General features: G+C 39.9%; 2 protein-coding genes across 4 annotated transcripts in view; one reads left to right on the forward strand and one right to left on the reverse strand.

Annotated features, from left to right (window-relative positions):
- RASSF6 (Ras association domain family member 6) overlaps window positions 1-20293 on the reverse strand; it is a 131551-nt gene extending 111258 nt beyond the window's left edge. For both annotated transcript variants that reach the window (XM_069778533.1, XM_069778542.1), the window contains exon 1: window positions 20206-20293. The gene's annotated coding sequence lies outside the window, so the exon portion shown is untranslated. The remainder of the gene's footprint in view (window positions 1-20205) is intronic.
- LOC104324136 (alveolar macrophage chemotactic factor-like) lies at window positions 1059-6507 on the forward strand. Of its 2 annotated transcripts, none has more exons than XM_069778431.1 (4): window positions 1059-1405; window positions 3418-3544; window positions 3697-3780; window positions 4455-6507. In XM_069778431.1, exons 1-4 carry the CDS (start codon window positions 1348-1350, stop codon window positions 4477-4479), a joined length of 294 nt encoding a protein of 97 aa, XP_069634532.1. In that variant the 5' UTR covers window positions 1059-1347; the 3' UTR covers window positions 4480-6507. The 2 variants fall into 2 exon arrangements, with proteins under 2 accessions (XP_069634532.1, XP_009926437.2); XM_009928135.2 differs by lacking the exon at window positions 1059-1405 and adding an exon at window positions 1974-2222.
- Window positions 20294-21672: the final 1379 nt, after the last annotated feature.

Consider the following 21672-nt stretch of genomic DNA (forward strand, 5'->3'; position numbering starts at 1 on the left):
TCATTGACTGGATAGAATCGAGTGCCTTAGCTTCAAGAATCCTTTCTGAATACAGTATTTTAGGTATATCAAAATCATCAGCAGTTCATTACAAGAGAAGGCAGGGCTGCACTGGGATCGAAAACAGCGGGCAGTGTGCGTGTCTGGTCATAGGCCAGGTGACAGTGACCAGCGGTGTGGCAAATGCATGCTTTTTTTTTAGTACAGATCTGAATTCTCCTCTCAGGAGAGACACCTAGAAAGAAGTGGGAAGAAGAGATCTGAAAAAAAAAGATGTATTCAATAGGGTTAAATGCAAGACCGTAGTAAGAGGCAGCCTCTTTGTGCTTGCAAATCTGAAGGGACTTGTGCTTGCCTGAGAAGAACACAGTAAAACCAATAGAGGGCTAAGGGCATAGAAGGGAACATGAGGAGATGGTGGCCGTTTCCAGCATTTCCACAGCTGTTTTTTTTTGTGTGTGTGGTATTGCACAAGTAACTCAAATCTTCATTAAACAAAATCATGAACCACACATTATTAGTTCCCTTTTAAAGGAATGGGAGCTGGAATGACAAAGTTAAAGCATAGCTTTAAGTGCTTTCTAAAACACTGCTTAATATTCAGAGGTGTTGAAAATTCAAAGCTGCTTAAAATCTTTTTTTTTTTTTTTTTAATTATTTTGCAGTATGAATAAACACAAGAGCTCAGGAGCTGTTTTCTGGACATCAGAGCATGTGGCATGGCATGTCTTGTCCATACAGCTGAAGTCTCTTTCCCTACAGCCACGGGAAGAGTCCCCGGCCCATTCTGGCCCATGAATTTGCCAGGTGTTATATGGGACAGTGGATAAGTATATGTAAGAGATTCTTAAAGATCAATATCTTAACGTGATAATGCTCTGACTTCCTCATCCTATCCAAATAACACAATTACCTAGCTTTTTGCCAAGGTTCTATTACTAACTTGATTCTGTCTTGTATTTCAGCACTGAGAGAAAATTAGGCAAGTACTGAGCTATAAATGATGACAACCAATGAAGCTTAATACCTCTCTCCCTGCTTTAACTAGCATGTTATTCTCTCTTAGTGTTTTACTGTTTTCTTGGAATTAAGAAGGAATCACAGCAAGCAGAGTGGCTCCAACCTACTGCTCGGTTTCAGGTCTGTTAGCACAAGCCGTTTCATCTCAGATTTTCCCAGTGCTTGTTCTGGTTGTGGCAAAAGGCAGGAGGAAGAGTAATTCCATCTGTATGTACATGTGCGTGAGAAGCAAATCCTGGAGCGTAACAGCATCAGCAGTCCCATGTGGGTCTTAAGACACTGCAGAGCTTGTTTTCAGTTCACCATAAGAAGGCACAGAGAGCAGTCATGGATAGCAAGACTCTAATCTCCCTCCTGATTCTCTCTTTTATGGGCAACCTTCCTGGTAAGAAAATTCAATTTATTTTCCTTTGTACTACAATTCTTTTGCAATGTGGTTTAGCTACACAGAATGTTTTCAAGGTGTGTCGCACTTCCATACTTACGCTGTCTTTGAGGTAGCAGGTCAAGAAAAACATATTCATGGACTGTCATAGTGGGCCTATTTCTTGTCTCCTATTATTCTTCAGCTAGTGGAGATTCACTGACATTGGTGAACTTGTCCCTTAAATATTCTGAGAAAAATGAGATTACAACCGGGCCCTCAGAAGTGATAGCCTGCAATAACTGTGTGGCATATTGCATCGCTAACACTTTTCATGCTGCTTGTATGGTAACAGACCCTGAGATGAAAGCTTGGAATATTCAAATTAGTTTGAATCAATCTATTTCTAACCAACAGCCATCTCTTAGAGCTCTTTCCTGAGAAACATGAGGGTGAAAAAAAAACAGACTCTGCTGGGAAAGTCCAAAAAGTATTTTGTGGGCAGCAAGTATGCCAAGTTCAGGGGTCTGGCATGCTTCCAAGCCTCAGTCCCATGTGGATGCTTGCTCCTACTGCGTCCTGGCTTCACGTTGGGATGACACACATGTGCAGCCTCTCCTGAGCCAGAACAGAGCTGGATATGGCCAACCTCCACACTGGAGAACTGGCTAACAGGGCGACTGTATCATAACACACACCTGCAGTGAAGCCCTGGCACAGCCTTTGGGAATCTCACTTTCTTCTCTTGAGCCTGCAGATGGGATGTTGCTTCTCTGCTGTGATACTCTATGCTTCGCAATGCTTGACTTGCAAGTGCGTTTTTTCTGCTTTCTGCCAGGTAGGTAGGGAGGTGTTGGTCAGCCAAAAGAAGCACCGGCAGATTCAGCTGGGCAGATAAGTGAAGAAGGGAAACAGGTGGATGATCATATCAAGGTAGAAGAACTAGCACAGGGTGAGGTAAAGGGGTTTGCTGTTTGGTCTTAAGGGATGTCAAGTCTACCCACAGCAAGAGAGGACTGAACAACTGACTGGGATTTTGGCTCCTGCAGCCCTACTCATCTCAGTAAGAGTGTCCGTGTGCCCCACATCCATTTATCTGGACCTTGTCTTTGCTTCTTGACACTGCCTTCAAAGTACTGAATCTCCTTTTTCAAATATCTTCAACAGTTCAACTGTCAGGGATTTCAAGCTGAAGATGCAGCTTCCCTTAGTAGGAAAAATGGACAAATGTGAGAGTTGTGATTGTCCATTTTAAACTGTGATATTTGACATGAAAACAGGAAGATAGCCCAGTGTCTGCAGTGGTGGAGATGGGAAAGCCCTAGGCTTCACGGCTTGCGATCTTGGATAACTTAGACCACCCCTCTGGCGCTCTGTGCTCAATCCCCAAAGCTAGGATAACTTTTTTTTTTTGCTTCACTAGGGCAACGTGGGTCTGGAAGGACTGTCAGGCAACACCAAGTTCAGTCCATGGGCTTGGGTGCTATACAATGTGTGGCATAATTTAATCAAACTCCATCCCAAAGCTTGCTGGGTTTCTTGCTTCTTGCACTTACCCAGAGTTGCTTCCTCAGAGGCCCCCACACCTTTCCCAGCATCTTGATTAAGCTTCTAAGCAGAATATTTTCGTGGCTTTTTCACACCAGGTACCAGTGTAGAATTTTAGCCCAAACAGGTTTCACCTCCAGGCTGTATTCATGGGGAGTAGCCATCTGCCTGTTCAGCTAGCTTTTTCCTCCTCTCATAAGACAGGAGTCCCACACTTCAGTAGCCTTTTGTTGCACTTGATGTTGTGGGGTGCCAAAATAATTGTAGTGGTAATGGGAACTTATAAATTGTTAACTGTACAAAGTCTGCAGATCTCAAATGCCCTGTTCTTCTCAGTGAAGGTACTACCTTAAACCCAAGAATAGCAATCCATTTATACCTTGAGGCATGAACTTTTTATCCCTTCTGCTTTCTCTAATTAATATTTTCATTGTTAGTTTGGTTCAGTTGCAGACATTATAAGCTTCCCTTTCCTTTCCTCACAGAGATGATGCTGGCAGCGGAGCTGCGGTGTCACTGCATCCAGACCGTCACAGGATTAATGTTGCCAAAGCGCCTGGCCAACGTAGAAATCATTCCTAAGGGCCCACACTGCAACGCTGTGGAAATCATGTAAGTAAAGTCAGCAGGCAAGAGAAGTCATGGTTTACAAATGCTGAAGACTTGGCAGCCCTTAAGCTTATAGTCCTCAGCCTTGTCTGCATCCTCCTCTGACCTCCTCAGGTGCCAATATTAACTAAAGTGAAATGTTCATTCCACTGCAGAGCAACGCTGAAGAACAGCCAGCAAATCTGTTTAGATCCCCAGGCCAAATGGGTGAAGATGATAATTAACAGGATTCTACACAGGTAACTGCCAGGATTACCTAGTAACTGGAATTATTCCACCAAAGGGCATATTTTCTCCAGTATAAACATCAACACGTGTGCAATCTTCAGCGCTCGTTCTCTGAGACCCATTTGAGTAGTGCAGGGCTAGGAATACAGGAGGACTAGATTTAGTTGATCTTTGGACAAGGCAGAAGCAAGGCCTACCTGACATATCTCAGTAATTTAAAACAAACTAACTGTTACATGTCATACTTTTCAAACAAGTATATCGATCCAGGGTTCCTCAGGGTTGTGTTCAGCTCCAAATTACCAAGGACAATGTTTGGGCTTTCTGGAGGGAGAGTCTTGGAAGCAATACAGAAGTGTTGTTCAGCACTGCCCTGCGCCAGCTGGTCTGCCCAAGAGACAAGATGATCATTATGACAAGTTTCTCTTGTGTCTGTGGGTGCGTGCATCCCCTCGGAGATACATTACACACAACAGCTATCCAGGCAAACTTATTCTAGAATAGTTTCAAGTGACTTCCCCCTGGTGCAAATTAAACAAACATTAAACAAACAAAAGAAACAAAAAAGAAAATAATTATTTTATTTTCCACTAAAAGTGAATCCAGTTTTGTCTGGTTTCGATGTTTGTAAATTAATACCACTGCTTTGTGCCTGCTGTAATTCATTACAATATCTGTATTACAGTGCATCCAAGAAACGGCGTCAGTAAAGGAAACAGAGGCAACTCTGCAAGCAAGAGAAAACTGCATAGAAATGCCATTAGCCTTTAAGTGTCTCCAGGGTCACAGTATTCATAATTTCACTCTAGCTTTTTCTATCCTCACTGCCCTCCATGCACAGACTGTTCATCTGCAAAAGGAAAATGCTGGGCTGAATAGGCTGTCACAACACTAGCAGACTCTCGTATTTTATGGCAAAATTTTACATAGTGCTTAATTGCAGAGGCATTTAAAGCAATATCCTAACCAAACCCTAACCTTGCATTGGTCAGCTGGAAACACCTGCACAGGTTTACCAACACCAAGGATTCGGCATTCACTGAACTGGTATTTATACCAAATAATCTCTAAGCTTCATTTTGAGGGACTATGAAGTACAGTTTTGTCTAGTTTAAGAGGGCTGTAGTTTTCAAAGTAAAGAAGTATTAATCAAAGGAGATTCTTACAGAAAGAAAAAAAATTAAAAGGGAAAAGAAAGGGGAAAAAGGAATTTCTTGATATCAATAAAAACCTTGCTTAGACACAATATGGTCAGTGAGGTGAAGCAAATGCTGTAAGATTTCAGTGTTTAAAAACCGTCTTTCTGGTCTTATGCATATTAAATATACCTCTAACATTAAAACGGCAGAGTCACAGTAGTTCTGCTTTTGTCACCAAGCTATCAATGTCACAAGGACTCTTCCATAAAAAAGGTTTTTAGAAGCCGTCAATTCAACTTTTCATAAATGAAATGTGAAGAAAATGTGTGTGAAATATAATTTAATGTTTTCAATATGCTTGCTCAGAGTTTTGCCACCTGCAAACTATTGTTAGGGTTTATTCATAGTGCACCAGGGGCTGAAAAGTAATAAATAAAAGCTTACAGTAAATACAGGAAGACTGTAGGTAATTTTCTCATTCGCTATGTCTGTTTTTACAAGACAATAAACAAGATTTTAAATTTATTTTCAGTAATGACGGTTTTGCTAAAATACATTTCCTTTTCCCTTTAAGTAACGTATTTGAATACGATCCTGTTTTCAAAATTAAAAGCACCCGTTACCCACCTGAACACAGGTGCATTTCTGGTTCTCATGTATGCAAGAGATCATGACATCATCATTGAATACTAACACTGTAGGTCTCCAAACACATTTGAGAGATGATGTCTCAGCTGTGTAGCATGAGATGCTATTTAAGGACCACCTGACTACTTAATAAATTAAAGAACAAACCAAACAAAATGAAACCAAACCAGATTTGCCATGAAGACCTTACAGATAACTGAAAAAGTAAGTATCTTCTGCAAGAAGAATTTTCTTCCACCAAATATATCGAAAAAGAAGCTGATCTAGTCAATTAATTAGAAACAAACCCACTGATCTTTTTATCAATGTTTGGATTAGAAGTATATTTCTTTCAGTTCTAACTGAAATAAGGTAGCTTTTTTGATAAGTTTACTTTGCCAAGAGCACACTCATACCAAGATGGTACTGGGAGTGCATATGCACATTACAGTAGGAGATGGTAATGAAAAACATCTGATAAATGCAGTTTTGATCTCTATGGTAAACCCCAAATTGCTATCTCAGATTCAAATTTTTGTCTCTGCAGACAGCCAGTGACTGCACTGACACAGAGGACTATTAATACAACATAAATATGATGCAGAGAAACAGCAAGTGAATCTCCTTCCAAGCCTCTAGGGAACAAAAATGCACCTGCTAGCCAAATGTCACTGCCCCTCTCGGGGGCATCATCTTAAAAAGATTTAAGGTTCCTGCCCTCACATCTGCCATTGCAAAAACTCTTGCAGAAACATTACTCCTCAAATACTTAAAAAGTTCTTCTAACTTCCAATCTACCTTTGCCCAGAATTAATTCAACTCTCTCAATGTTTTTCCACTGCAGTCCCTCTGCATGAATAGGTCTTTCCTTCCTTCCCCAATAATGTCTCTGTAAAAAGCCCCTATAGTCCTTTTTGACAGCATAAAACTTTTCTGTCGTTGCAGAGTATAAATAATTCGGTCTTCTAATCATTGTCATAGTTGTTCTCTTCTTTGATTCAAGCTAATCTTTCCCAAACATAAATAATAATCTTTCAGGTAAGATATTGCCAAGAAATGATGAAACTTAATTTCAAAACCAGGGATTGTTATGGTTGCTTGCATGGCAGTTTAACTGCACTGTAGGTGGGTGTTCAGACGTAAAAGTGGATTTCAGCAGAGGCAATATCGACGGCGCGTTTATCATCAGGCCGGCATCGTATTACAAGTAAGAATAGGCACAAGCTGAACCACCCTAACAGTTCTGAAGTACAATGAAGTTTCAGATGACATGGGAGGTGATCTGTCTAACTATGGGAGGAGGGGAGGAGGAGGAAGGACATCTGTATAGTAGAACAAGATAAAGTTCAGATGAAAACAAGAAAGAGAATAAGAGTTATAGGATGAGAAACAAGTAAGCAGAATAGGTCTTTCTAGCCTGGAAAAGAGATGACAGAGGGAACATGACAAAATTCTGTAATGCTGTAAATGGCATGCTTAAGGAGAACAAGGAATAATCGCTCACTGATTCCAATCTAAAAGAAAAACAGGGCAAAAAATGAAGGTAGCAGGTGGCAGGTTCAGCAGAAAATCAAGGAATGTGATCTTCTTACAACAAATAGTTAAACTGTGGGATTCTTTACTATACCTATTTGTGGATATTGAATGCTTCCAGGAGTTCAGGCAGTGAGTAGACAAATTAATGAGGGAAAATCCTGTAAGGCCCATCCAACACAAAGATGCTGTCTTTGGCTCAAGTTCCTCAACTTCAAATTCCTAGCATCTGGAAAAATATAGAGGAAAAGTAATAGCAGGAAGTATCTATATGTTTTTGCTATGCTTCCCCAAGCATTCTTTATTGGTCACCATGAGCATCAAGATACTGTTCTAGATGAACCTGTAATGAGACGTGGAGCAGCTGTTGTTAACGCTCTTTTGTCCTAAGGCCCTGAAATGTCATGGCCTTTCCAGGATACAAAATAAGACCTCTGTGGGCTTGTGTTTTGTGAGCAGCTGAAGAAATCTCCCCTATTGTCCTGGTTTCAGCTGGGATAGAGTTAACTGTCTTCCTAGTAGCTGGTACAGTGCTATGTTTTGAGTTCAGTATGTGAAGAATGTTGATAACACTGATGTTTTCAGTTGTTGCTCAGTAGTGTTTAGACTAGAGTCAAGGATTTTTCAGCTTCTCATGCCCAGCCAGGGCACCTGACCCAAACTGGCCAACAGTGTATTCCATACCATGTGACATCCCATCTAGTTTAGCAACTGGGAAGGGGCGGGGTGGGGAATCGCCGCTCAGGGACTGGCTGGGTGTCAGTCGGCGGGTGGTGAGCAATTGCCCTGCGCATCATTTGTACATTCCAATCCTTTTATTACTACTGTTGTCATTTTATTAGTGTTATCATTATCATTATTAGTTTCTTCTTTTCTGTTCTATTAAACCGTTCTTATCTCAACCCAGGAGTTTTACTTCTTTTCCCGATTTTCTCCCCCATCCCACTGGATGGGGGGGAGTGAGTGAGCGGCTGCGTGGTGCTTAGTTGCTGGCTGGGGTTAAACCACGACACCTATACACCAAATTAAATGGAGGCAGCACTAAAACAGAGCAGTTTGTTTCACAAAGCGTGCTGAGTCAATCTTCTGATCCTCATGCTGCTGATTTCATATCCTACAGGAATAGCAATGTCAGCATGAAAAAAAGGAAACTGTCATTTCCACTGTCGAAGGATGATTTAGAAACTTCACAGCATGACAAGGAAGAGTAACTACAGTCTTGAAAGATTACACCATCACTGCATATCAGAACCATATTAGAACTGGTGCTTGAATTGGTCATGTCCAGTAAACTACAGAAAACTTACACTTTCAGAAACCTCTTCCACTGATTTGAATTGGGTTTCCTCGTTCCTGGAACCACCACCCAATTTAATATGATTTATCTGATTAACATGCGCACTTATCAGTGTTAATTTATCAGTGAATGAGGACTCAGCACTTGATGACCTGTTGCTTTGCCCTCCCTTCCCGGGAGTCAGTGAAGAGGGCTTTCCCCAGGCAGTTATATTGTGCTTGCAGTAGTAGCAGACAGGAGATATCTAATTAAAGGTCAGTCCCTTTAAACACAAAAAATTCAGGTGATAAAAGCATCACAGGTAGACTTTCTTCTCTTTTTAGTCAATTTTGAAGTGATTTGAAAAAATAGTTTTGTCACTGTATGCTTGCACTGACATTTAAAAACATTCTTCTCCATCTTGAGTGGGGGAGGAAATAAAAATCTTTCCTAAGGACAAATATTTTCAAGCAGAACACAGTAGCTGGTGGTTTTTTGTTTTGCTTTGGTTCGTTTGGGTTTTTTTTCAAAAACAGCAAATAAGAATTTTCAAATCAGATAAAGAGAATTCTTCATCACTGTGATTTCCCAAAGTAATCAATTGGCAATCGCAATAAAAAAATTGCTCGTCATTATGGATTCCAACATGGTATAGCAGTGCTATATTCAGTCTTTCCTGGGAAGCTTTGCCCATCTTGACGTGTGTATGTGCACAATTGTAACCTCTCATGAAGCATTTTCTTGATCCAGGGTTATAAAAAGCCAATGATAAATATGAAACAAATTGTCCTCATTCAGACACTCACCATCTCAGTGCATCTTTTCCATCTGCACATTCTGAGTAATGTAATAATGTTGCCACTGAGCTGAAACCACCAAAAACCAAGGCCAAGTTATGAGGTAATACTCATGCTGAGTAAATTGGTGTGGTGAATGAAAACAATCAGCCACAGCTCCTCGGACACTTGCTAACACAGACACTAAATGGTGCCAACATACATTATATCACACTGCCAACAGGGCTATTTAGGAGCCTGAAATACAGCTTCAATCATGCACTGCCGCAACTTTTTACAGGAACGTAGCCGCAGAGTCTGAATTTTGCACTTCTTGGCCCAGTATTCTTCTTCTTGTTCCTAATGCCAAGTTTATGTAAGACTGGCCACCACACTAGGCATTGCTGTGGGAGCATGCCAATGAGTGCATAGCACCAGGGTGAGATGACATTCAGACCAGACCAGCTGAAATGTGCTTAGTAAAGCCACATACAGGATGCTGCATCCTTATTGTTGTTGCAATCTGTGCCACCTTTGGATATCTCAAGTTTTTGATAGGGTGAGCTGCTTTATGATTCCTTCTCGGTGAATTACGGGAGAAATTGTTCTGTGAAAAACAGGATTAAGTGGTCACTAGGAGACTTCTGCATTCAAAAGGCTTAGTGTGTTTACTGCAAAGGTTTTGAGCTATCTGTGAAGGAATCAGGTCAGCATTCTGAAATGGATCCAGTTAATGAGAATGAAAGCACCAATAATTCTGCATTAAAAGCCCTTTCTAAATCTTTAGATCAAAACCCTAACAAAGTTAATTGTAGCCTTGTTGCCTCCTTCCACAGGCTTCACATGAGGCCTCTAACCCTAGGGTGCTCTACTTCCCAGGTACATGTTACTTCCCAGCTCAGATAATACAGGTTCTACAGAAAGAGCTGCTATGAATAGTCTCTTAGAACAGCTGAAGAGGAGATTAATGAGAAAAACTGATCCAAAGGGGAAAGCAGCTGGACTTGTCTAAGACTAAAAGGAAGAGAAAGAAGGATGAGGAAACAAAAAGGAAATCTGGAAAATAATGAAAGAGTAAAGATTCCTTAGAGGGTGTGGAATCTTCCTGCACCTGTCCGTGCTGGCCTGATTCATTGCAGCATTTAATTTTGGCACTCTAAATTATTACCCATGTCATCGTATGTCAGAAGGAAATGTGCTATTCTGATGCCAGATGTAGGAAATTATGTGGGAAATACTAATTCACTGCAAGGAAAATAGTATACTCATAAAAACTCACCTGTGAGGCTTGTGGCACACTAAATAAAAATAGCCTATTTTCAGTATTAAATTAAAATGGTGAAGACGCAGGTTATTCTTCAATCATATACAGAGTCAAAATCAGAAAAGAAATGTAAATTTTTTTTAGCCATTTTGATATTTTGAATACCAGCACTTGGAGTTTGAAACTGCCACTTCTGTCCAGCGCTTCTGTCTAAGCCACAAGGGAGCTAATAGCCATTGGTCAGCAAGACACGATTTCTCGGTAATGATAATATCTTCATTAGACTTACTCATAATGATAAAACCTTTATTAGACCAACTACTTTATGTGGGAGAAGTATGTACATGGACCACAAAGCCTTCATCATGCCACTTTTATATTTCCTTATATAGTGAAAATACCTAGGTTATTTAACTGTTCAGTAGAGTTTTGTATTTTTTTTGACAGAAATCTCAGGATGCACTACAAGACCAACACTCTCAATACACTGTGTACTGCAGGCCACATTTCACTCTGTCACATTAGTACAACGACGGAGTGCCACATGGATGTTTGAGAGCAAAAAAATACTTTTCTTAACTTTAGAGCCTTCTTCACTAAGGAAGTGAGTCTACAGTCTACAGGAGGTAATGACATATTATCACCCCCGGCTTAACGATGAGGAAACTGATGTCATAAATATCCCAGAACTGTGACCAAGGTCTCCTCCCTTCTAAAGCCAACACTGTTGAAGGATTGTCCTCCCAGTTCTTTAAATCAGCAAATTGCCACATTCAGGAATCTTTCCTACAGACACAAAAATCTTCTCTTGTCAACAAAATAGAGCATAGTGGTAGTATGATTAGAAAATTTTATAGGCAAACATGTGCTCTTTAACAATTCGTTCAGACTAAATGGAAGAGAAACCTCTTCCATTGGATTTTTTCATACCCTCCAGCAGGGGGAATGGTAAAAACAGTTCTCACTGAGAAATACAAAAAAGCACACAACAAGATGTACATTTATACCAAACTTCTGTTCTCATTTATTTTTATTTTTACTCTGTTTGACACACAAGCTTTTCTAGCAGAAGGATTGCATCTGGGTTGCACTATAGCAAAACCTTGCCCTTTTTGTTCTGTGCCAGAACTGTAGTTTAGCACTCTCTTCCATACAAAATAGCAATAAGCCTTTGCTGTTTGAACAATCTTTTCTATATCATCAGCTTGTTTTCAAAACCTGTGAAGGAAAGTTGGGTAGTTAAAGGGTGGGCACCTGGTGCTAATGAGAAAGACTTCCCTAGAGCTCTTCTTCAGTAGGGGTGCTACGTCAAAGATTGCAATTTCAGATTCCTTAAATCTCATGGGATTTTTCCGATGATCTGAATTATTTGCCTACTTTTCCAGTGACTTTCTGTCCCGCTCCACCTGAAGTATTACATATGTCAGTCACAAGGTGTGAAAAGTTACACCGGCATCATTAGAAAATAGTCTCAAACTTCATATTAAACAGAAAAGTTCAGCCTAGAAGTCGCTGCACTGCAGCCAATAGAGTTATACTACAGGTGAACGTACCCTGCAGATGTTTTTGCCTCCTGACTGCCATATATCTAAGTACTTGTCCTGTGGATGAACTCATTAGTATTTACTATGAATAGCTTACTGAACTGTGGAAAATACCAGTTCTCTCTACTTCTGTGCAACAGCAATTTTTCATTTCAGGGTTTTTCCAAAGACACACCCCACTTAGTAGTCATCATCTCTTAACTACTCGCAACATTTTCCCTCCATGGCATATGAATAATAGTATATTGCAATGGTAGGAAGGTATTATATACCTTAAACTCACTGCTGGGCAGGAACTGGGTAGCACATTATGATCAAGCTTGACTGTCATCTCTCCTTAAATTCTACTTTTCTGTGGGAGTGCTCTTAGACAAATAATTGAGATTAAAGTGTCTCCATGCTCATTCTGGAAGTTTTTTATGTATGGAAAGTTTTAGTCACATCCTGGGGTTGGAACTAGATGATGGGGTTGGAACTAGATGATCTTTAAGGTCCCTTCCAACCAAAACCATTCTATGAATCTATCTTTTCAATGACAGATGCGTTGTTTTATCCAAAAGTACAAGTACCGCCCCCCCCCCATCCCTCTGCTAATGCTGTGGTTAGATGAAAAATGAGAAAGATTGAAATGAACAGTATGAGAGCTGACACATCTTAAAAACCTACTTAGAAAAAAAAACAACTTAGCAAGAAGACGGATCAGGGAATGAAGGTGAAAAATAATGGTGATTTGAGAGAAAAGGTTCCAAATATCCTCAAACATTTCCTAGAGTAAATGCCATTTTCAGAAGTGATGTAAGCATGTAAATGTCTAAGTCATACTAGAAGCCAGTAGAATCTACATGGCTAAGAGAGTTCATAGGTTATGAATTTAAGATATGAGTAGTATTTGGTGGTAAAACTTGCCGAGGGCACTTATTCTGAAATATGAATGACTTGTTCCAGTTCATTCTCACCACTTTGCAAGTAAGAAAAGGCCAGTGTTCAGATCTACTGTAACACCAATACAATTATTAATATTACAGTTATACCATTCTAGTTTGGCTTCACGTTTCCCTGTTCAGACAAGCAAAGTGTCCCTTTCAAAAAAGTAGTATTTTTACAGCACTATTAGATGTGGACATTAAAGTTCAGCATCTTTTTGGAACTTAATGAGATTTACTAACTGTACCATGAAAACCTTACGTTGTCTCAGCATTTCAGGGTGCTGCTGTCTGAAGCTTTAGATAATCCTCTTGAAGGGTATCAATTCGAAGAGGGCCAGAATCATTAAAATTCTACATAATGGCTAACAGCTTAGAAAAATAGTTATCATGTTCTGCCCAAGCACCTACAGGGAAATTAAAAACCTGTAAATACATTGTTAGAACTCAAGTACAAACAATAAATGAAACCAATTATTTTATTCCCTCCTAGAAGGGACCAGGGCACCACAGGCACTACAGACAGGGCCAGGAACAAGACTGGGGATGTGACATCTGGTACACAAGACTGCTGTATTGACAGAGCACTTATGCTTCGAATTAAGGGAAGAAAAAATCATGTTGTAAATATCTCATTATTTCAGACGCTAAGAATATATTTCCTTTCTGGTTGATATAGAGCAGAATAAATCATACCAATATTATTCTAATCTTTACAGCTGCATAAACCCCTTTGCCTGACATTCAGGTCAGCTGACACAGCTGCAATTCAGATTGATTTCCTTCCTACTGCTAAAACATATACAAAAGCGTAGCATAAGAAATCTTAAGGTTTTAGCAGGGCTGGGAAGGGGAAGGGACTTTTTTTCCATATCAGCAAACATTAAGTTTTATCTATATTCAGAATGGTAAAAAAATGTTAAGTCAGTTAGGAACACAGCTATGTAACTCAAATCATAATGTGAAAGCAGATTTTCTAAAAAGCATCCTTTCTCCCAAGAAAGCTTATTTTATACCAGGAACTGTCCAAGACAAGGAACCCTGTGTTGTCAGGAAAGTTGCATCTTTGATGAAGGGGTTCACTCGAGCATGACAGTGCCAACATTGCACTGCTTGCATCCTGCTAGAAGGCTACCCTGGAAAGCTGCACAGCGAAGAATGCAGATCCGCAAGGAGCATTTTTTTCTTCTGGCACATCTACCTCACTTACTGGAAGCCCTCTAGTTAAAAGCTTGTCTGCATGTTAGGGCTTATACCCCCATAATTATGCTGCTAGAACTGCCTTGTGGTGCAGTTGTGTCTGCCCTTGCCTTCTCAAGATGAAACTGAAAGCATTTTGCAAGTAGCTTTGACAGCCCATTATTCAAAGCTGTGTCACTACCAAAAAGTTGGCAAGGCTGAAGAAGGTGATTTAAAATCATACTGCTAGTGTAACCTGAAGTCGATGAAAAGACCTACCATACCTTCTGGTGGCAGAGCTAGTGGGCAATGACATTCTCAGCTGCTCCTTGAGATCCAGAAGACGGGCACAGGTCAGAAGGCTGAGGTACGAACAAGAACAGGCACGGCAATGCTGTTGTCCCCCTAGCTAATACAGATATGCCAGCTAAGCCCCCCCAGGCAATGACATGGCTGGAGCCATCTTCATGAAATTCTAGGGACAGAGGTCAACTGATATTCTTAATTAGCTTAATCAGTGTGACCCGAACATTTTTTTTCTGCAATCTGTCAGGAAATTAGAAGTAAAATTGAATGGTGAATTCTTATCTAACTAGCTTGCGGGGTAGCTATTCTAAGTAAGCCCAAGTTTGCAGTTGCATGTTAATGGTTTAAACCTGTATTATACACGTGCACTGAACAGAAAACTCAGGTGTTCAGGGTCAAAGTCATGGATAACGAAACAAACAAGTTTTAGAATATTAAGAAAAGTGCACCCAGTTATAGCATAGCTGGCTGGAGCTGAACATTCTTTAGATGATCAATACCTGTGTTTTTTCGAAATACCCACTGTGGTAAGACTGTGTAAATTAGGTCAGAAATTTCAGAATGTTTCTAATTCATTCTCAGGGATTTAAAATAAATGGCTCATTTTATAAACAGTTCTCTCCACAAGTAATATTTTAAAATCACACAGAGAATGCACACCCACGTAAATGTGCCTGTTCGTTATTTTTTAATGCAAACTTATTAACTTTTATGAATATGAATTCCACTGACTTTAGTTAATCTACCCCGACATACTACCTTGCCCAAAATTTACCATTACAGTTCATATTTCTTAGTGTTATTGGGCCTCAACTGTGAAAACCCCAGCACTTTGTATTTAAGGCCACAAATGGCATCAAACACATGGTTGACCTTAATAGTACGGTTAACTCTTTCTCTGTATGGCAGCAACAGTCTTTAAGGAGTTCAGCCAGTCTCTCCAGCAAGTTCCCTGCTGTGTTTAATGGATTATTCCCACCCACATAAGCCGGTAACCACAGTCAGCAAAGTAAAAGATTCACGTAACTGCTTACATCCAAATACAGTCAAATAATTTGTCAACATCCCTTGTAATTAAAAAAAAAAATTAAAAAAAAAATCCAAAATTCTATTTTCTACCTCACACTGAGACTCAAACTTAGAAACAGAACATGCTTACATGACTTATGTTCTTAACTTTTGCCTCAACAACCATATTTATCCTTGACATTCATACTTTATAAGTTTGTAGCAGCAACAAAGTATCCTGGCATAAGTTTTACGCATCATCTCACAAATCTTTCTTCACACACAGGCAGTGATTAAGTCAATAGCACTGTACAGTTCACATATTTCAATATCAGCTGTCTATTAAATGGCATCTATTAATAACATTGTCAGATTACAGGCTGCTATTGATTAGGAAATCATTATTTAAACTAAAACCACGACAGTTTATATTCAGAACCACAGCTTGATTACCCTTTCTGCTCCACGTGCACCTACAACACTGAGGTGAGGACAGAGGTACAGCCCTAGAGTACAATATTGGGTCCTATGAATAACACCAATGTTTTCCAAAGAGCTGAGCATGGATCAGTTCTTTCCAAAGTCTTAAGAATCATGTGAGAGCTAATATTCAGGCATGTCACTTCAAACCTTGGCTAAAGTGACAAACCCTCTTTAAAATTTAACAGGCCCCCTGCATTTTGAACCTACATCAGAGTCAGAATCAGGACTGGACGGGCATTAAGGAAAGCTCCTCATGCTGAATAGCTAGAAGAACTACTTCACAGTTCATTCAAAATCAGCCTTTCCTCAATCCAAATGCAGCACATCTGACTGACACTGGCATGAGAGGATACACAGGCAAAGAGCTGCCTAGGACTACCCCTTTCACAGCCTCTGCACTAGATAAAAACACTTCAGCAGCAAAAAGGAAGAACCCGCTTCCTCAGCATATTAATATTTGAACATTATTACACAGAAATGTAATCAGAGGACTTCTTTATAATGTTAACAGGATCAGTTTCGTATTCTGTCCCATTTGTCTGCTACAAAGTGGATCGATTCATGCACAAAACATTCAGCAGACATAGCTGTCACACCAACTACACACACTCTAGGTTAAACAGACATAATAAAACAGAACAGGCCCCACTACTCTACCTGATCAGTGCCAGTTGCATCGTTACCACATCCACTGAATCCTGATATGTTCATGTATGGTGTTATGTAGTTATGACAAGTACGGCAATACAGAAACAGTTATGAAATATAATATATGCTCCCACTCCTTGTGCTATTTACTTATTTCTCATTTGGTTTGCCCTTGAGTGGTTTGCTTAAAACTATTTGGGGTGTAATACAGATAAATTCTTCCACGTGGATTTACAGGGCATGCCAGAGGGATGAATGTCCTCTTGGTTTATAGCATGAGGGACAGAAAGGCCCAAAATCCAGCACTTTAGGTTAGAGTGACAAATAAGGCTCTCCTGGGAGAGCATTGTGACACTGCGAACACACTGGAGAAGGAAGTGCATCCTATTTAGAGCAACGCTACACGAAGATATTTATACTGAAAAAGCCACTATATCAAGTGACCCACATTTCATCTCTTGTGTGTCAATGCCTCAGGATTGCACAGACATGGTCAGCTGCCTGACTGCAGCGAACAGGCTGGAAACCAAAGGAAGGTCGTTAATCGCATAACTTGTAGCTAAGTCATAGCAAAGGATGTTGTAAATATTAGGAGCTTACAAGAGTCTCCTATGGATAACGTGCAGACATATGGCAAGACTGTTGCCTAGCTCAGGCAGTCCACGAAGCACAAATCACTGACAGTACAGGAGCAATTCTGGGAAACTAGTGCTACGTGCCCAGTCCATTCATGTCTTCTTTCCTAGAAGTAAGTTTTTGGCTAGCATCCAGGACAGGAAGCTGGGATAGATGGATCTTCCGTCTCATCTGGAATGGCTGTTCTTATGAAAGTCATGTGTATTTTAGTCTGCAGTCTACCACTATTAGGAGAAGTTGGATTTATCCCCTACCCTCCTCATCTCTCTTGTGGAAAACAGGCACACGGATAAGTGGTGTCTTACTGCATTGCAACAAAAAAGCACTCTGCATTTTGATGAACCAGGACAGAGCAAACTAAGGTATATAAATAACTGTATCCTTCACCGGCACTAGGGAGTTGATGTAGGTACGCAACCTCCATCCCCGACCTTGGCAGTGCCAAAACACACCCGTGGATAGGTAGTATGAAACATGTTCTTCCCTTTCCCTCCCACCATTCCCTTCCTGCCATTTATAGGTGACCCAAAATTACTCCTCCCTCTCCACAACCTTGAGAAACTCCTGCCTGCACTGGCCACCACTCAACAGACTTGAGTGCATCTTCACACATAATAGTTTTCCTCCAGGGGATGGTGTCTATCAGAAACCACCATCAACGTCTGTCTCGGGAAGAGCATGGATTCCAGAGAGAGCTATATTTGGCTTCACTTGACCAGAGCAGCTGGTATCTGCAAAATCCCAAGTCTCCAAGGCAGAATTTTCACCTTCACTGCCCAGTGCACAGCGAAGACTGGGACTAAAAGACTGACAAGAACCAGTTTCCCTCCAGAGCCGAAAGACATAATTTACCTCCTGGAACAGATGCCTATTTTATATGTTATTTTTGAAAACTGTGGATCAGTGAAGACTGCTACAATTCTTCCCTCTTGCTCTATGTCATATGTTTTTCTTCAGATGCAAGTTTATCTACTAAAACAGCAATGGAAATACCTTCTTGTGCAACTCTGGATTTTTGTCTCCCACCCAATTTTCAGCATGGAAGCATATTGCCCAACAAGAAATGCTAGTAAAACAAGACACATCAAAAGCCTCTCATTTTTTTTAAAGTCCTCATGTGACTTAGGACTTTTTGTCATCAGTTCTTTGAAATTCTCAAAATACTAAGCATGAAGAAAGTTAAGTGTGACAGTACCCTAGGAGCTTCAGATAAATGCCTATAGATCGTCAAATGTACATAGTCATATTAAGCCTATTGTTGCAACTTAAAACTGGATTTAGCCCTTGCTACTATTTTTCTTGGCGGAAAAAATGGAACAGGAAAGACGGTTTCCATGTAAAGTTCCAGCTTGAGTGATTAGCATAATAGCCTTTGTGCTGTATTATAATAAACTTGATGAACTGAAAACATTTATAAGATATTTAGAGAAATGGCTAGGAAATTGCTTTTTTAGCCATAGCTGCAGACTGTGGAAGCAGAATGCTTTCATGGAGAAATTAGAAATTGCTTACTCTACAAGCGTACTCAAAAATGATGACTATTACCATCTGAATAACATGTCAGTTCTTTGCAATGACCTCCACGGGAAGCCAGGAGAGTTTCTTGAAAAGTATACTCCATTTAGCATTAAAAACAGAGGAACACCGACTTCAGCAAAGACACAGGCAAGCATCTTGCTCCACGGATATGAGTTTACTATCCTCGTCCACACAGAAAGAGTGCATTCAGTAACTCACTTGCCAAGTTAGCAACAATTATTACAGGGTTTGGGGTTTTTTTTGCCAGTACTATTTGAATAAAGTAGCTGAACGCATTGTCAGTGAAGTGCTGTATTTCAAGGGGTTTCCACAGTCAGGCTAAATAAAAAGCAGGTTCTTACACTCTGTGCAGAAATGACTTGGCACAAAAAAGAAATAACATACAGGTTTTCTATGTGAAACACCTGGTAGCATAAATAAAACTCACTAACTGACTTAAGAAATTTATCCTAAAGATAAATTTGTCCTTATCATTCCTGACTTGTGTGTCAGCACAAATCTGACTTTTCACCTCAGCCCAGAATTTCCGTCATGCTCTTACCTGCTAGCAGCACAGCTTCACTTCTGACACCCACACTAAATATGTAATCTCAGTTAAGATGCTGTACTTGGTACCTACATTTGATGCTTCTCTTCAATAGATTGTTATCTCCAATACAAATTTTTAGGATGTCTTGCATATATACTTCTATAAATTCTATTATATTAGTGACCTTTCAATGAAATGCTGATTTCCTGTCAGTTTCCAGAATAACAGTTTCTGTAATATCCAGACAATAAATATAAAAAACCCCACAGCAATTACTATTTCAACAAGCTTGCCAGTCCTCTCTTCCTCATTCAATACTACCTGTAAATACCATCTATAATTAAATCCAAATTAAAGTTGCAAAGTGTCCAGTTTGCACAGCAAGGAAAATATAATTGTGTTAATCAAGTTCTTAAAAACTACAGGGAAAGCAAACAAATTTGGATCCAGAGAAATGCATTGAACATGGACTTCCTTTTAAATGGCCTATATATTCTTTGTCAAATTGTGTTCATGTAACATACCAGACTTTTCTAACTTTTACTTTGACCAGCACCTTCTGCTTTCCAGGAACACTGCACTCCTCATCATAAGGGTATTAAACTAAATTTTTTACTACTACACCATCACGTAAAATGGACCCTTTTTCTTTCCACACTTAAACTAGAATATTTTGAGACATTTCTTTCTAAGTTTTCTCCCATGCCCTTGTCACCAATAGACAAGACCCAAGATCATAGATTCATTTAAGCATTTCTTCTCTAATTTTCCTGCTGATCCTAGATGGCTGCCAGCACACAGGCTTTCCAACAGTGACACACCCAAATCCCTTAGGCCCTGGATACTAATTTACCAGCCCTCATCACCACGTAAAGGTGTCTTCCAAAAAGAGGAGTGCTCAGAGCAACCCAACGCACATCACCTGTGTCCTTCCCCAACCCCAGCCCACCATGGTATTTGTAGCTTTTCCTGAGGTGATTTTCAACCCTTTACGGCCCTGCTCATAACGTTCAATCAGCTGCTCACCTCAGCCATAAATGCCAGCATTCCACCGTTCAATCAGAACGAAACACCTCTTCAGCCTCCAGAATCAAAACTTGAATAGGAACCATCTGCCCTTGCCTGAAATAAAAAACACAGAACAAAAAAGTCAGCAATGGAAAGGTAGCAAATTTCAACTCTCTACTGAACAGAAACTTTGTGTCATAAAAAACCCGAAACCAGATATGAAAAGATGGGAACTTTGCACCAGTGGCACATTACTACTGCTACGTCTCTAACTCCCCAAAAAGAAGGATGGTGAAATTGTGAAGATATATAAGGGAATAGCAACTGTAATATGTAGATGACAGCCATTTTGGAGTCGACTTAATTTTCAGGAAGATTTGGGACAATACACGTATTTTCAATAAAGAAAATGCCACGAGCTTAGAGAGTCTGATATAGATAATATTCGCGAGTCTGATGTAGATAATATTAGTGATACAACGTCTTTTCTGAATTTTTAACATGAAAACCATACTGAAAATTGTGACCTGACTTTATGTAATTTCCAGGTTTTTTTAGTTATGTGAATGAACTGGAGAGAAGTTACTTTCTGGGATTTTCTAAAAATGAGTGTTTTACCAAAAATTGTACTCATCTAGTGAGTAGATCTACCAAAAACAAAGACAGCCGAAGGTTTGGCAAGTGACAAGAATGACGATAACTAGTATGGGTTTGCTGTGAACTTCAGTGTAGATTTACTTTGTTTTAAATTCATAGACTGTTGCCTTCAGTAGCAGTGCTAATTGTATCTGCATATCAAATTTAAAGCAACATAAAATTCCAGGTTTATGTTTTGCTGCTGTATGTTATCAGAAAAATAATTTTCATTTGTGGTTTTCTTTTTTTAATAGAATAATCTTTAACATAAGATCCACAGGAAGATCCCTTTATCAAACATAATTTGTAATGTGTGATTAAACTACATGCTAAAAGTCTTGGCAATGTTTATAATTCTTAAGGATTATTTTAAAATAACCTAAGAGAGAACATAAATGCAATTAAGATATGTCAATCAAGCTTAAGAGAAGCTTCCCCAGGCTGAAAATCATGTTCCCTGCTGTTCTACTCATAGCAAAGAGCTCAAGCACCAACTAGATACCTCATTTTCACTCATGCAGAGTTCTGTAATGAGACACAGTACTCAAGAAGAGTTGTGGCAGAGCAAATACACCTATTACAAATTTAACTGATCTAAACTGCACAGGGAAATGATGCAGTTTGAGTAGAATCTGCTTAAATTTACAGCACATTTTACATTCCTTGCAATTCAAACAGACTACTTGGTTTGACTAATAATGAAAAACAATGAAAAAGTCAAAGTGGCCTTCTTGGCCACCTGGGCACACCGCTGGCTCATAGTCAGCTGGCTGTCGACCAGCACCCCCAGGTCTTTCTCTGCCGGGCAGCTTTCCAGCCACTCTTCCCCAAGCCTGTAGCGCTGCATGG

The sequence above is a fragment of the Haliaeetus albicilla genome, chromosome 1, assembly GCF_947461875.1.
Source record: "Haliaeetus albicilla chromosome 1, bHalAlb1.1, whole genome shotgun sequence".
NCBI lineage: Eukaryota > Metazoa > Chordata > Aves > Accipitriformes > Accipitridae > Haliaeetus > Haliaeetus albicilla.